Raw genomic sequence first — 14,424 nt, forward strand, 5'->3', positions numbered from 1 at the left:
TACAGTAAATATCAGGGCTGGCAGACGAGCCTAGAGGTATCCGCTACAGCCTCTTCGCTGTTTAGCCTGGGTTTGAATCCTGACCCAGCTATATACTGTCACCCTGGTTAGGTGTTTCACATGCAGGGCGATTCGGCAATGCGCATGCCATCCCTGGGATGGAATATTACACCTGGCGTCCCATCTGTTGGCATTAGTTGGTGGAAGTTAAATATCCCACGATCCTTCATGAAGAGTTGGAGCCTGGTGTTGGCTTGGCGGTTAGGGTGCCGGCTTGGGATCCGCGGATCGAATCCCGGTCGATCGCTGAATTAACGCCAGGGGGGTTGACTCAGCCTGTCATCCTTCCGAGGTTGGCAAATTGAGTACCAGTTCACTGGTAATTCCCTGTGTATCGCAAGAGGTGACTAACAGGGTTGGCGGCAGGAAGGGCATCCGGCCATAAAACATTGCTTCTCAAAGGGGGCCAAGGTGCCTGAAAAAGGCCAAAACCCCTGCCCTGTGGGGAAAAATGGCCTCTAAAGGTGGTTCTTCTTCTTCTTCTTCATGAAGAGTTGGCTAGCTATTGCCGGCACCCTGGCCAAATTCCAAATTCCTGCCCAGACTACAACTCGGAAGCTAATGGCAAAGCACCAACCACCAATATAATCACGATGTTGTGTGTCTGCCTTTGTGCAGAGCAGCAGAATTACATTAGATTAGATTGCAGTGAAGATCCACTATCGCATTGCCATCGATGCCATCCTTCAACACTGGAAATTGAATTTATGTTGTGCTGGTAATGCTAGCCGATCCTCAGGGAATGAGAGCAGTTGCAGTCCAGTTAAGGACAATCATTCAAGGCAAATGCAAATGTTTAGGAAAGGTTGCATGCTGTTGCAAGCGATTTACGAGTATCTTATAAAGATAAACATCACTTGGAACCTTCCTGAATACAAAGGACTAAGGGACTCGTGAAGTACAAACTTCATTCCGTATTCCCCAAGGGTGTCTGGGATTCAAATCATGGACACAAGAACTCTTGGATACTGTATCATTGTATGATACAGTAAATAAAACATGTTGTTAAAGTAATAAAATTGAGCGAGTCTGTGCTTACCTTTTTCGGTGTTCTGGCAAAATAATGTGGTCAGCTGCTTTGAAACAGGTAAGCGTGATAAACAACAACAACAAAAAAAGGCGAGGGGAAAAAGGTGACTGAAGGAAAAGCCAATGGAGACTTGAAGGTGGATAGAGGAAATTATGGAGCAGTGGAGGTAGGTATGAATAGGAAATAATTAAAATAAATTGCAGATGCAGCACAGGTGTCACCTGCAAGGAATTTTGGCTTCAAGATAAGGAATAACCAAGGATGTGTAAAACAGGAATAACTGGGATGTGTAAAACAGGAATAACTGGGATGGCACTCGGTACAGAGCATACCTCCACCAGGCTGAACAGGTTATGTTTTGTATCCCACTGATAGGCCGGATCTGGATCCGAACCTGAACCAAAATCAAATCGGCATGTTCTCGTAACCTACCTAACTCATCTACCAAGTTTTGTCATAATCCATGCACAGCTTGTTGAAATATCGTGCTACATACAGTGCATTCAGAAAGTATTCAGACCCCTTCTCTTTTTTAACATTTCGTTATGTTGCAGCCTTATGCTGAAATCGTTTAAATTCATTTTTTCCCTCATCAATCGACACTCAATACCCCATAATGACAAAGAGAAAACAGGATTTTAGAAAGTTTTGCAAATTTATTAAAAAGAAAAAACTGAAATATCACATTGACATAAGTATTCATACCCTTTGCTATGACACTTGAAATTTAGCTCAGGTGCCTCCCATTTCTCTTGATCATCTTTGAGATGTTTCTACACCTTGTTTGGAGTCCACCTGTGGTAAATTCAATTGATTGGACATAATTTGGAAAGGCACACACCTGTCTATATAAGGTCTCACAGCTGACAATGCACATCAGAGCAAAAACCAAGCCATGAGGTCGAAGGAACTGCCTGAAGAGCTCAGAGACAGGATTGTGTCGAAGCACAGATCTGGGGAAGCCTCTCCTCAGTGAAAGACACATGAAAGCCCACAGAATCTTGTTTCTCACAGCCTAAGAGTCCTTTCGGTGCTTTTTTGAAAACTCCAAGCGGGCTTTCATGTGTCTTTCACTGAGGAGAGGCTTCCGTCTGGCCACTCTGCCATAAAGCCCAGATCGGTGGAGTGTTGCAGTGATGGTTGTCCTTCTGGAAGTTTCTCCCATCTCCACACAGGATCTCTGCAGCTCAGCCAGAGTGACCTTCGGGTTCTTGGTCACCTCTCTTACCAAGGCCCTTCTCCCCCGATTGCTCAGTTTGGCCTAGTGGCCAGCTCTAGGAAGAGTCCTGGTTGTTCCAAACCTCTACCATTTAAGAATTATGGAGGCCACTGTGCTCTTGGGAACCTTCAATGCAGCAGACATTTTTTTTGTAGGCTTCCCCAGATCTGTGCCTCGACACAATCCTGTCTCTGAGCTCCGCAGGCAGTTCCTTCAACCTCATGGCTTGGTTTTTGCTCTGATATGCATTGTCAGCTGTGAGACCTTTTGTAGACAGGTGTGTGCCTTTTCGAATCATGTCCAATCAATTCAATTTACCACAGGTGGACTCCATTCAAGGTGTAGAAACATCTCAAAGATGATCAAGAGAAATGGGAGGCACCTGAGCTAAATTTCAAGTGTCATAGCAAAGGGTCTGAATACTTATGTCAATGTGAGATTTCAGTTTTTTCGTTTTAATAAATTTGCAAAACTTTCTAAAATCCTGTTTTCTTTTTGTCATTATGGGGTATTGAGTGTGGATTGATGAGGGAAAAAATGAATTTAAACGATTTCAGCATAAGGCCGCAACATAACAAAATGTGACAAAAGTGATGGGGTCTGAATACTTTCTGAATGCACTGTATACTGTATGTCGTTTTGGCCCTATCTCCAAATGGTGAATAATCACGAAAAATTCTCGTATCTGGATCCAGATCATTCCCAAAATCGAATCAGTTCATCCTTGTCTCACATCCAACCTGTCCACCAAGTTTCGTCCAAATCCATCCAAAACTTTTTGCGACATCCCGCTCACAAAAAACAGACAGACAAACAAACAGGGTAGGATACATATCCTCCATCCATCTTCGGTGGGGGAGGTAAAATGGCCTATTATATGTCCAAAATGGGCGGTTCCGACATTATAAACTTGTACACGTTACGAAACAGTTTCATTCACCTGCCACACCGTTCTGTTTTGTGGATGTTCCTGCATGTGGAAAGCAGCTGCAGCTAATGAGATTGCCGAATCGAATGACTTTATTAAGAGAGGGTCACTTAGTTCATTGTGACTGCAGGGATATGTTGCTCCATTGATTGCGGCAATGAACATCATAATATTTAAGTGTATAAGGGTTGCATAAATGCAAGGTATACAACCATGGTAAAATAACAAATTAGTTGGTAAGTGAGGACTATTAAGGATGCGTCTGTATTTTATTTGTTTGTTCATATGCAGCACGTGGCTGCAGGGATTGCATCAGTACTTTCAGGAGTGCGGCACTGACATTGGTGCAGTGTCCCATGTAGGTTAGAGCAGATAATTGGAATTTTGTGCCAGGGTGTCGGAGATAACTCGCTTCCTCTTAGCGAAAGACTCCGTGGGAGTTTTAACATCCACCAGCTGATGGTAGCAGACAGCATATCTAGTTTGGCGCCTAAACCAAGAAGTGGAAAACACACAATGATGTGTCGCCCTGCCTGCGGAACACCGGGGTGAAAGTTTATAGCTGGGCCGAGATTCGATCCCAGGCTGGACAGCTCACAGGACAGTGTGCATATACCTTTAAGGTATCCTGCCAGCCCACTGCATTGTATGGGACACGAGTATTATCAAAGGCACACCTGAGCTCCTCAACATCCGCAGCTCAATGGAACACTGTTCCCCCCTCTGGGCCGGTGCTCCTGCCTCACACCTAGCTCGGCTTCACGTTGTTGAAACCAAAGCTTTCAGAATCATTGGAATCTCCTGCGAAGAAGCTAACTCCGAGGGCCTTTCACTCACTCACTCACCGCAGGCAGGTTGGTGGTCTTTCTGTCTTCTACCGACTCCTCTCCGGCCTTGCTCCCCCAGCTCTCTCTGTGCTCTGTCCCCCAAATATTCCTACAGGTCGCACAAGATCTGCCTGCAACCCTCTTATGGTTAAACTGCCAAAATCTAGGCTCTCTGCTCACCTTCACTCTTTCATTCCCCTTTTCTCCCGCCTCTGGAACAAACTCCCCCACTCTCTTCAATCCCACTCCTCCCTCCAGGTCTTTAAAACAGCTGTTCACCACCATCTCTTATCTTCCCCCATCCAAAACCTTGATCTTTTCTACCCCCACTAATTCACCCCAGATACACTTTTTTGAAATTCCAACTTCTTTCCTGGAAGCCCTTGCAGTGTCCATATGTTTTATACTTCTGCCCCCCCCCCCCCAAGCCCTCTCCCTCCCACAGTTCTCTTGATGTCCCTGCTCTCAAATGTTGTGTTTGTGTCCTTCCCCCTCTCTCCCCATCTTGTCCACCTCTCCCTTTATTTTGTGTTTTGTGTGTCGGTTTGACTTTTTGTGTGATTAATGTAAGCTCTTTCACGAGCCTCGATCTTGTATACAAAAAGAAAAAGAAAAAAAAAGGCTTATCCAGTGTACAAAACTCAACAGAAAGTATGAAATGAAGAAGAAAGACAATGAGCTATATCTCAAAACATTGCAATTTCTCAGCAATTAAGGAATCAGTCCACTTTTACTGTTTTAAGATCGCAAGTGAACCCAAATATGCAGCACTGAATCCCACTGTACATGGGAGGAGATGGTCCTCTTGGCCTGGCGCAAATATGGGGAAAAGTTTGGGTGCGAATGTGGTGCAAAGCCTTCGGAGAAATTTAAAATAGCCAATTACGAGATCGTACGATCATAAGAGAATATTCAAAAGAAGTTGAGAATATTTGTATATAGTAGGGGCTACCCGACTCTGCCTGGCTAGGCACGCTTTTCCCAGCAGTGGCTTCAGGAAGTGTTGGACATTGAAAAGTTATGGAGTTATTGGCCTCATGGTGGTTACCTTTTGCCTGAGGCCTGGTGGCAGCACTGCCCGGCCCCACATCCTAATATACACTTTATAGTAGCCTTCCGTGGCCTTAAAATGGACGTCAATGCCAACGTGGTGTATCTAAAATATTGCCCTGATTCTGAAGTACCTACACCCAAAATTTGGGGCCTTTAGGTGCGATGGTTCAGCCGTGAAAAAATAACGTACAAACACACAAACACTTGAAAATATTTATATAAGTGCAAAATACTCCAACATTGACAAATTAGGTTTATTCACAACAACTTTGTTTTTCTTCCTTTGTATCCCTCATTTGTTCTCCTCTCGTATCATCTCTCACCAATTCAAAATACAAAGGTAAGACATCAATCTTTAATGAAAGAGAGGAAGAAGAACCGTAATCCTTGACACAATTTCTCATGAGATCTGATGAGATTCTCATCTAATTTACATCAGCTCTCATGAAAAATCAAAGGAGATTTTTTTGGAAAGGAAGAATAAGCCACATATAAATGCAGGGCATGGGTAAATTGAAAAGTAAAATGAAGAAAATTCAGAGAGAGTAAAATAAAGAGATAATGTGGAATAGTGTGGAAGGAGGGGAGAAATAAGGAAGAGGTTTACAGAAGATAGGGATTAAGGGAATCATAGTGATGCAAGATGGCTTGTTTTGCATTCCACTCTGATGACATAACCCATGATGCTAGGATGCCCTGTCTGATCCCATATGCTCTGTTAAATCCAAGGGCTCTGTCAGGATAGCACTTTCACCAAGTAAAGCGAAAATAGAGCCTGAATGGGCGCTGGTCCATTCATTCCTGGAACAGCTCCACTGTCCAAGATTGTCTGCAAGCCTGCTACGTTGAATTGGGCAGATACTGATAGAAATGTTTAAACATTGGGGCAGTTCATGCCCCTTAGTCTTTTGACAGGTGGCTCGGAGATGTAAGTCCAAATTCAAATCCCTGGTCCTGCAGGTTGGGGGATATCATCATGGTTAGTTATCTGGATGTAAAACACTAAGGCCAAAAAACATTGGCACAGGTGTGGTTTTGGACAGGGAGTTGGCACAGCAGGTGGGGAGGTTGTCAAGATGAGTGAGTGACTGATGTCTGTAAAACTGATTGTTGAGTTGGGAAATGCCATTTAAAGATATATGCACCTCAACGGGTTTTGCCAAGAGTATGAAAAGTATGGGTTCTGGAAGAGTTCAGAGGATTTGGTAAAAAGAAAATTCCAAAGAAGGAAGGATTGATTTTTTGGTGAGCAGGTAGATCATGAAGTAGGTGGTAATCAAGGAAAATATGGTGGGGGAATGCAATTTGGTCAGACATGAGAGAGAATGGATTTTGGAGATATCAGAGGGATCGGAACTATTTGTAGCAAACTCAAGTTTTTACCTGCGACGTGTTTCAGGTCTACAAGAGCGTTGCATGGTCGTTGGTGTTGTACACCGCTCCTTTCCCATTCCATCTGTAGGAGCAGCATGACGTCATCGCCGGGCACTGAAGGGGGCCCTGCGATGACGTGCGCTGAAAGGGAGCACTCAGTTTTCACTCCGGTTGTTTGTTGGTTTTCTTGCTTTCTTGTTTGTCTGGGCGATATCTCAGCCATTCTTTGAGATAGGAAGCAAAATTTGGGCACAATAGTGAGCATGTGCTTTGGCAAAAAATTATTTATTTATTTATTTATTGATTAATTAATTAATTAATTATTATCGATTTATTAAGTACTTATTTATTTTCTCTCATCTTGGCAATATCTCAGGCACCTTTTGAGCTAGGAAACTGATATTTGGACATGACAATGCACAAGTGATTGGGATGTAAAGAGTATTTTTGATTTATTGATTAATCAAATCATTGATTAATTAATTACTCAATTAATTAATTTTCAAAAAGTTAGATTCAGATGAAACACAGGTTGGAGGTGGTTTAGGTAAGCTATTAACCAATTGATTAAGAAATTAATTATTTTAATTACGCAATTAATCAATCAATTTTTGTTCACCTCTCCCTTCCAAGTTCATCTCCATGTGCTACACAGCGGCATCACCGGGCACCGAGGGCGCCCCGCCAATGTCGCGCGCTGGAGGATATGTTATTTATTTATTTGGCATGGGGCAGTGTACTTTGAATGTATCTCTACTTGCGATTGTTGTTGTGGTGGTGGTGGTGTTTCTTGTTGGGGGTCTATTTTTGAAATGTGCACCCATTGGTTGGACAGCTGTCGGACTCCACCCACAGTTGTCACTTGACTCCACCCACCATGGCCATGGTACCCAGACAAAAAAATATGGCCGTCATCTTGGTTTTCTGGAAGGCCTAAGACATCAGGCATTTTATTTGAAACCAGGCAATGGAAGAAATTACTTATTGAAAATGAAATCCAGAAATATCAAATTTAAATAAGTATTCAGCCACCTGAGTCACAACTTCGTAGAAGTGCCTTTAGCAGCGATTACAGTTTTGAGTCTTCTTGGGTACGTCTATCAGCTTTGCACATCTGTATTTGGGGAGTTTCTCCCATTCGTCCTTGCAGATTTGCTCAAACTCTGTCAAGTTGGATGGGGAGCATCAGTGAACAACAATCTTCAAGTCTTTCCACAAATTTTCAATGGGACTAAAGTCTGGGTTTTGGCTGGCCCACTCAAGGACTTTCACATTCTTGTTCTGAAGCCATTCAAGTGTTGCTTTGGCTGTATGATAGGGGTCATTGTCCTGTTAGTACGTAAATCTTCACCACAGTCTATGGTCTTTTGCACTCTGAAGCAGGTACTCCTCAAAGATTTGCCTTTATTTGGCTCCACATATTGTTCCCTCGATCCTTACATGTTTCCCAGTCCTGGCACTGAAAAGCATCCCCGTAGCATGATGCTTCCACTACCACGCTGCACAGTAGGGATGGTGTTAGATGTGTGATGAGCTGCGCTCGGTTTTTGCCAGAGACAGTGTTACGACAAGCAAAAATACAAAGCAAAACATGGTCAAACACTCATTTAAGGGGGCATTATACACACAGGCAGCAGCAGAAAAAAAAGACAAAAAAAGTTTGTACGATGCTGCTAGGAAAGCTTCCGTTCAGGAAACAAAGATACGGGAAAATATTTCAAAGGCAAAAAGAAAAAAGGAGGAAAGCTTTATTGAAGAAGAAGGCCAAACATATGGTAGTGGGGAGTTTGGAGAGGCGTTTGTCCATCAACATACAAGTACAAGGGTGAAAAGAATGAAAAAACTTGCAAAGTGAACTCCAGATTCATGAAATAATGGAAAAACATTGTACGCAATTGTAATTTCAATGTATAGGAAACGGAATCCTGATGTCAATGGCCACTTACAGCAAATGTGTGTTTACATAATATTAGTTTACATTTTCCCCTATAACTTTGGAATTCTTAATTCTTTTCACTTCAAATTTGGCACAGATATTGATAATGACCCAACAAAGATATTAATAGAGTTTTATTGTATTATGACCTTGGGTTTTTAATTTAAAGGATGTCAATTCTCATTGGACGATTAATGGTTGCCATGGCAACACGAAATGCCAATTATACAAATGCATCAATTAAAATGTTTGTTTCCTAGGATTGTATATATGTACCAAGTTTGAACGTAAATGGACTTGTCATAGAGAAGATATAAGCTGAAAAGTGGTAATTCATCATTTGTATGCATCTGGTTACCATGGTAACCATGCATAATATAATGCTATGTAATGTATACCAATGTAATGTTCATATATCAAGCAACATGTACATATATAGTTTTGCATATTTTCAATCAAGACATTTTATCAAAAAGTGCATTACTGTGATTCAGTGTTGTTTTTACTGTGTTCAGTGTAGTGCTCCCTTAATTGGTTACAGCAAAAGGAAATATAATTATATATATTTATATAGTTGCGTTTTTGGGGAAACCACTAACAAGTAATGGCAACCACCATACAGGTCCCTTAGAATAATTATTTCATAGCAGAGCATTATCTTAGCCCTTTCCCATTATTTTGGGTAAGTATGTCTTGATGCGTTGGGAAAAGGAAATATAGGTCCTCCACTCTTATGGGATAATTTACAAGGCAATGCACCAGGCTCAAAGGCATTCCATGGTGTCCAGGCTCAGAAACCCACCAATCAGTGCATGAGTCTCTTTGGGGAAACTTGTGGGGCGGAGTAATGGGCTCCACCAATAGGGAGCCAGGACACCTCCAAGATCCCGCCCGCATCCCCCCCCCCCCCCCCCCACCCTCAGTGAGGGTGAACAGGGGATTTTTCAAGAATGATTCTCTCTCTGGCCGGCCCCTCTCGCCCCACACAGCATGTGGACACTTTGTGCTCTGACCGCTCTCTCTCGGCCCACTGAGTACGTGGAAATTTTGCTCTTGGCTGGTCTCCCTCTCGCGTGCCTCTACACCTGCATTTTTCCACTCTGGGCCTGTCTCTTGTGCACTCACCACGTGTCTGCAAGATTGCTCCACTCTGGGCCTGTCTCTTGTGCACTCACCACATGTCTGCAAGATTGCTACACTCTGGGCCTGTCTCTTTGTCGACCCCGGGCCTGTCAATCTGCTGGGTTCACCGAGCATGTGTGCTCCACTCTTGGGGCCTGGATTGTTGACCGAGCACGTGTGCTTCTCTCTTGGCCTGGGTCACTATGCCATGCTGATGATCGACCTCACTCTGTCTGTCCCCCGATACAATGGAACGCGGCGGAAGATAAATAATGATCCTAGATCGGGATCCCGCACACAGAGTTCAAATACGAGACACAGGAAAGAATTAATAAAATAACTGTCCGTCATGTACTTGTGAAATGTGGTGCGAGCTTATCTGTCCGCCGTGGTTGTCCGTCGTCCAATGCAGCTCCCTCAGTCCGCCTCACTCGAGCGCTCCGCCAGGCCCCGAGCGACCCGCCCCACTCCAGGCTCCTCGTCGACCGCACACGAGGTCCCGCCCGCTCACATCACCGAGCCTCGCTCCCAGCACCAAAAGCACTGCGAAGGGCCGAGCACCGCTCCAAGCTCCGAAAGCACCGCGAAGGGCTGAACACCGCTCCAAGCACCACGATGAACCAGGGAAGAGAAGCCAAGAGGTCTTCAAGAGTCCAGCACAGAGAGAACAAGAGAATACGAAGAACCCCAGGAAAGCACAGAGAAGGAAAATGGAAGAGAGACAAAATGCCGGCGGGCCAGCAGTTTTATCACTTGCCCTGTGACGTCAATTATTTTTCTCTTCAACCAGCGCAGTGACCCTCGTCTTCCAGAAATTTCTCACCACGCTGGTGTCCTCTCATTGGCCGAGTGCTTCCCGCCCTCCATGTCATGCCATCCTCGTGGCCAACCACAAGTCCTTCTTTACCCTCCAATCACGGGGCAGTTCTCTGTCCCTCCTATGGACCAATCACTCTTCCTCCCCTGCTCTGCCAATCGGCGCCCTGTGGTGTTGCACGCCCCTCCCCCTGGCCAATCAACAGTCCTCCTGGGCGTGGCTCCCAGCCTTGCTCGATGCTTGGTGCCATGGTGGCATTGTATGCAGCCGCTTCCCGCTTGTCTTTCCGGTCAGTCATTGCATGGGGAGGGAATTTAATTACTGTTGCACTAAGGACCTATCTAAGTGTCTATATGAGAATGCGTTGCCATAAGGGACACTGGTTTGGCGACAGAGGGGATGACGAACGAGGGAACTTTATGCATAATCCCTGCACTATTTAGCACGTCCCGCCCCCTCGTGGCGGGGACACACCAATACAGCTTATACTGACACACTGGGATAAACACAGAAATTACGTATAGATTCCCTATCACGACAGTCGAGTTACCTACCTATACAGATCTATCTGGCTCTAGATATTCCTCTACCCAAATTCATAACACAACATATACATATACATATACACACATAGAGAGGGAGAAAGAAAGAAAAAGGGGAAAACCAGATCAGGCCAACATTCCCCAATAACCAAGAAACCTATATTGCCATTAAAATCCCTACTCAGTCACCAAGTTCGCTTCCAGTGTGATGCCTCAAGACAGCAGTCAAATGGGGAAAGCGTGATGGAGGAAGGAACGATCAGCACCATAAGAAGCCACAATGAAGGCAGCCGCCTAGGTACGGGCACAAGGATGATGGAGGATGGAACGATCCACACTACGAGGTCCCTCTACAACAGCTCCAACGTACAACAATCCACATTCCGACATTATGCTGCCATGGCTGACATACACTGGACAGACAGATCATAGCCAGACAGGTGTGTGCCTCTCTCGTGAGAAGTTCTCACCTACTCACCCCACCTACCACATGAGTTGTTCACGCCCACAAATTAAGGTCTAACCTGTCTATAAATTACATATGCTGCCTCCACAGTGTCACATGTGGCAGTGTGAGCAGGACCAGGCAGCAAACTAGGAAAGGCAGGCAGGGAGACAGAGTGGCGGATTTCATCCAGGGAGCACGGTAATAAACAGAACCCAGGCTCTCCTGCTAGAGCTGTGAGACCAGAAAAGAATAACAGAAGAGCATGCACTCTTTACATTGGGGGTTTATATCACACTCCACCCACCCACTTAGATATGTTCACAAACTCCGCCTCTTGGGCAGAGTGGGAAGGGTCTCTTTGATCATGCCAAGAGGTGTGGAGAATCAAGCATTCATGGGTGGTCCTGCCTCACCCCTCACAAGCCATGCGCTTCCCTCCAACCCAGTATCTGGTTAGCCCTTCTAGGTAACTCTGCCATTTTCAACAAGAGCATTGTGTGAGCACAAGAAAGACCTGTCCACCCATGGTGTTGTCGTGCCATACAAGATTCCATAATTTTGATCGAAGGTACCATTGCACTCATTCTTTCATCTTATTTGTCCCATATTTTTCTGCATGCTGAATCTTTTTCATTTGTTCATAATTCTGGCTATTTTGCCTTGACCCTCAAAAAATATACAAATTGGTGTGGGAAAGCTAAGTTGGTATCAAGCGTACTACTGAGCCATCTAATTTGTGTCCACAGTGAGATCAAACCAAGCAAAAGAGCATGCTGATCTGATGCAGTGTTTATAAAACCAACCCTGACAAAAATCGGAATAAAACAACTGCCACAATTACCCAAATGAATGATTAGCAGTGAGACACTTACATGACAAAAATCTTGAAGGCCGTGACCGGTGCTAGGACATTTGCTGGCTTCAACTCAACGCCAATGCGCTTGCGGTTGATGTACTTGAGCAGGCCGCCAATTGCACGCACCTGAATCACCACAATAAAGCAGATTGAATGGGTTCGCACAAAGAGTCTAATGGCAACCAACAATCAAATTAGGTGGCTTTCAGAACTCTAATAGAGGAAACCATAAAAAATAATTATAGAAGCAAGTCAACAGTATTACCAAAAGTATTGGGACAGTCCAGAAAAATGCAAGGATGTGAATTCAAAACTGTTTATCCAGTTTTTATAGTATAGCATTCACAAGCACTGCACCAAATTACAAGCAAGTACAAGCTCAGTGGTAAATTGTTCTTTGTTGACTCTGGCTCCAATGCTACATCCTTTGACATCCTGGCCAGTGTGGTTAAATTGAGTTTATATCTGGACTTTGGGTTGCGCACTGCAGATTTTCAACATTGTTGTCCATAAACCAATTTCAAACAGACACCGCAGCAGAGTAAGGTGTGTTGCCATACTAATATGTGTAAGAGCCTTCGATGTAGCATTTCATCAAAGCTAGTGGTGTCGCATTGTTCAAATGTCACAATATGACATCTAATTTTTTAATGCACGTGACTTTGGTGGGTGGAAATGTGCACACACAGGTTGGGAGGTTTATTTTCCAAGTTTTGGTGAGCTGTCGAAATACATCCGGTAATACAATATATTGGTTTATGGTCACACAAAAGGCCATTTCATATCAATAAAGACAATGATTTTAACCTTGATTGCAATAAGAACAAACTGTTTTTGATTTTCTAATTTTCTTAAAAATTTGACAACCCTAAAAAATTGATAAATATAACATATTGATTAGACTATTGTAAAAAAACAAAACAGGAAAATGTAATTATTTCCATGATTAATGCTTTGCTACAAGACAGAAAAAGAAAAGTCACCATGTTGAAGTTGTCAAATGGGATGATATTGGAAAAATAGACATTGATCTCCACATGTGAGAGATTACTTGGTATTCCAATGAGATCTGTGTTCAAAATTCTCTCCTTTCCAACTTCATAATCTGCAAAGCAGTGGAAAGGTGCACAGCTGTGGTTTCACACCAAATCGATGAAGTGCCTAGTTTTATAGTTAGAAGTGTTATCACTGAGCAAAAAGGCTGGTTCATATTTATTTCCACGGTTCCAACTGCGAAAATGGTCGGTGTCAGGCAAAAGCGTACACCCATCCCTCGATTTACGAAATGTATGCGTTCTTGAAAAGTTGTACATACAGCGAAATTCCGTATAATTGAACCCCATTTTCCCATATATATTTATATACAACCCATTGACTTCCATTATATAATTACCTCCGCCACCGAAGGTGGATGGAGGTTATGTATTCATTTTTGTTTGTTTGTCTGTCTGTCTGTCTGAGCAGGATATCTCAAAAAGTAATGGATGGGTTATGACAAAACTTGGTGGATTAGTTGTGTAGGTGACAAGAACAAGCCAATTCGATTTTGGTTAAGGTCTGGATGCAGATCTGGGCTATCAGTGGGATACAAAAGATAGATTGTTCAGCATGGCGGATGTGCTCTTCCGAGCATACAGTGCATAGCATGAGACATGCGAAATCCCTAAAACAAGTTGTTGACCATTGGCCTATGTTGACCTTTTGGCCTATGTTGATCTTTTGGCCTAGGTTGACCTCAAAAATAATTGGTGGCTAAATTCAATGACCAAATATGCAAATCCTCTTCAAATATAAGTCACAAACAGACAAACAAACAGACAGGGGTGAAAACAACCTATGCCCACCTTCAGAGGCGGAGGTAAAAAATATGTGATAATGAGGACAAAATAAAAGCATGTCCTCTAGCAGCTACACCTTTCAGTGTTTGCTGAATCCTCAACCTTGTTTAACCTTGTTTAAGGTCTGTTTTGAAATTTAATAAATTGATCTGGATATCAACCAAAATTGAATCTGCTTGTTCTCGTCACCTAACCAACTCATCCACTGAGTTTTGTCATAACTCGTCCACAAATTTTGGAAATAGGCAAAATAAAAATTTTGGTCCCATTTCTCAATGGCCTAGGTCCATTAAGTATGGTATCACTAAAATTAAGTATCACTTAAAAAAACAAACAAACACGTATATCCAGATCCAGATCTTCAAAGTCTAACT

General features: G+C 43.4%; 1 protein-coding gene across 1 annotated transcript in view; it reads right to left on the reverse strand.

Moving 5' to 3' along the window:
- MSH5 (mutS homolog 5) overlaps positions 1-12,646 on the reverse strand; it is a 247,417-nt gene extending 234,771 nt beyond the window's left edge. The window contains exons 1-2 of the mRNA XM_078786777.1: positions 12,578-12,646; positions 12,229-12,338 (exon numbers count right to left, since the gene is read on the reverse strand). Coding sequence (XP_078642903.1) covers positions 12,229-12,338; positions 12,578-12,646 — 179 coding nt within the window. The remainder of the gene's footprint in view (positions 1-12,228; positions 12,339-12,577) is intronic.
- Between the last annotated feature and the right edge of the window lie 1,778 nt (positions 12,647-14,424).

Source organism: Myxine glutinosa, chromosome 1 (assembly GCF_964187855.1).
Source record: "Myxine glutinosa chromosome 1, kmMyxGlut1.1, whole genome shotgun sequence".
Lineage (NCBI taxonomy): Eukaryota > Metazoa > Chordata > Myxini > Myxiniformes > Myxinidae > Myxine > Myxine glutinosa.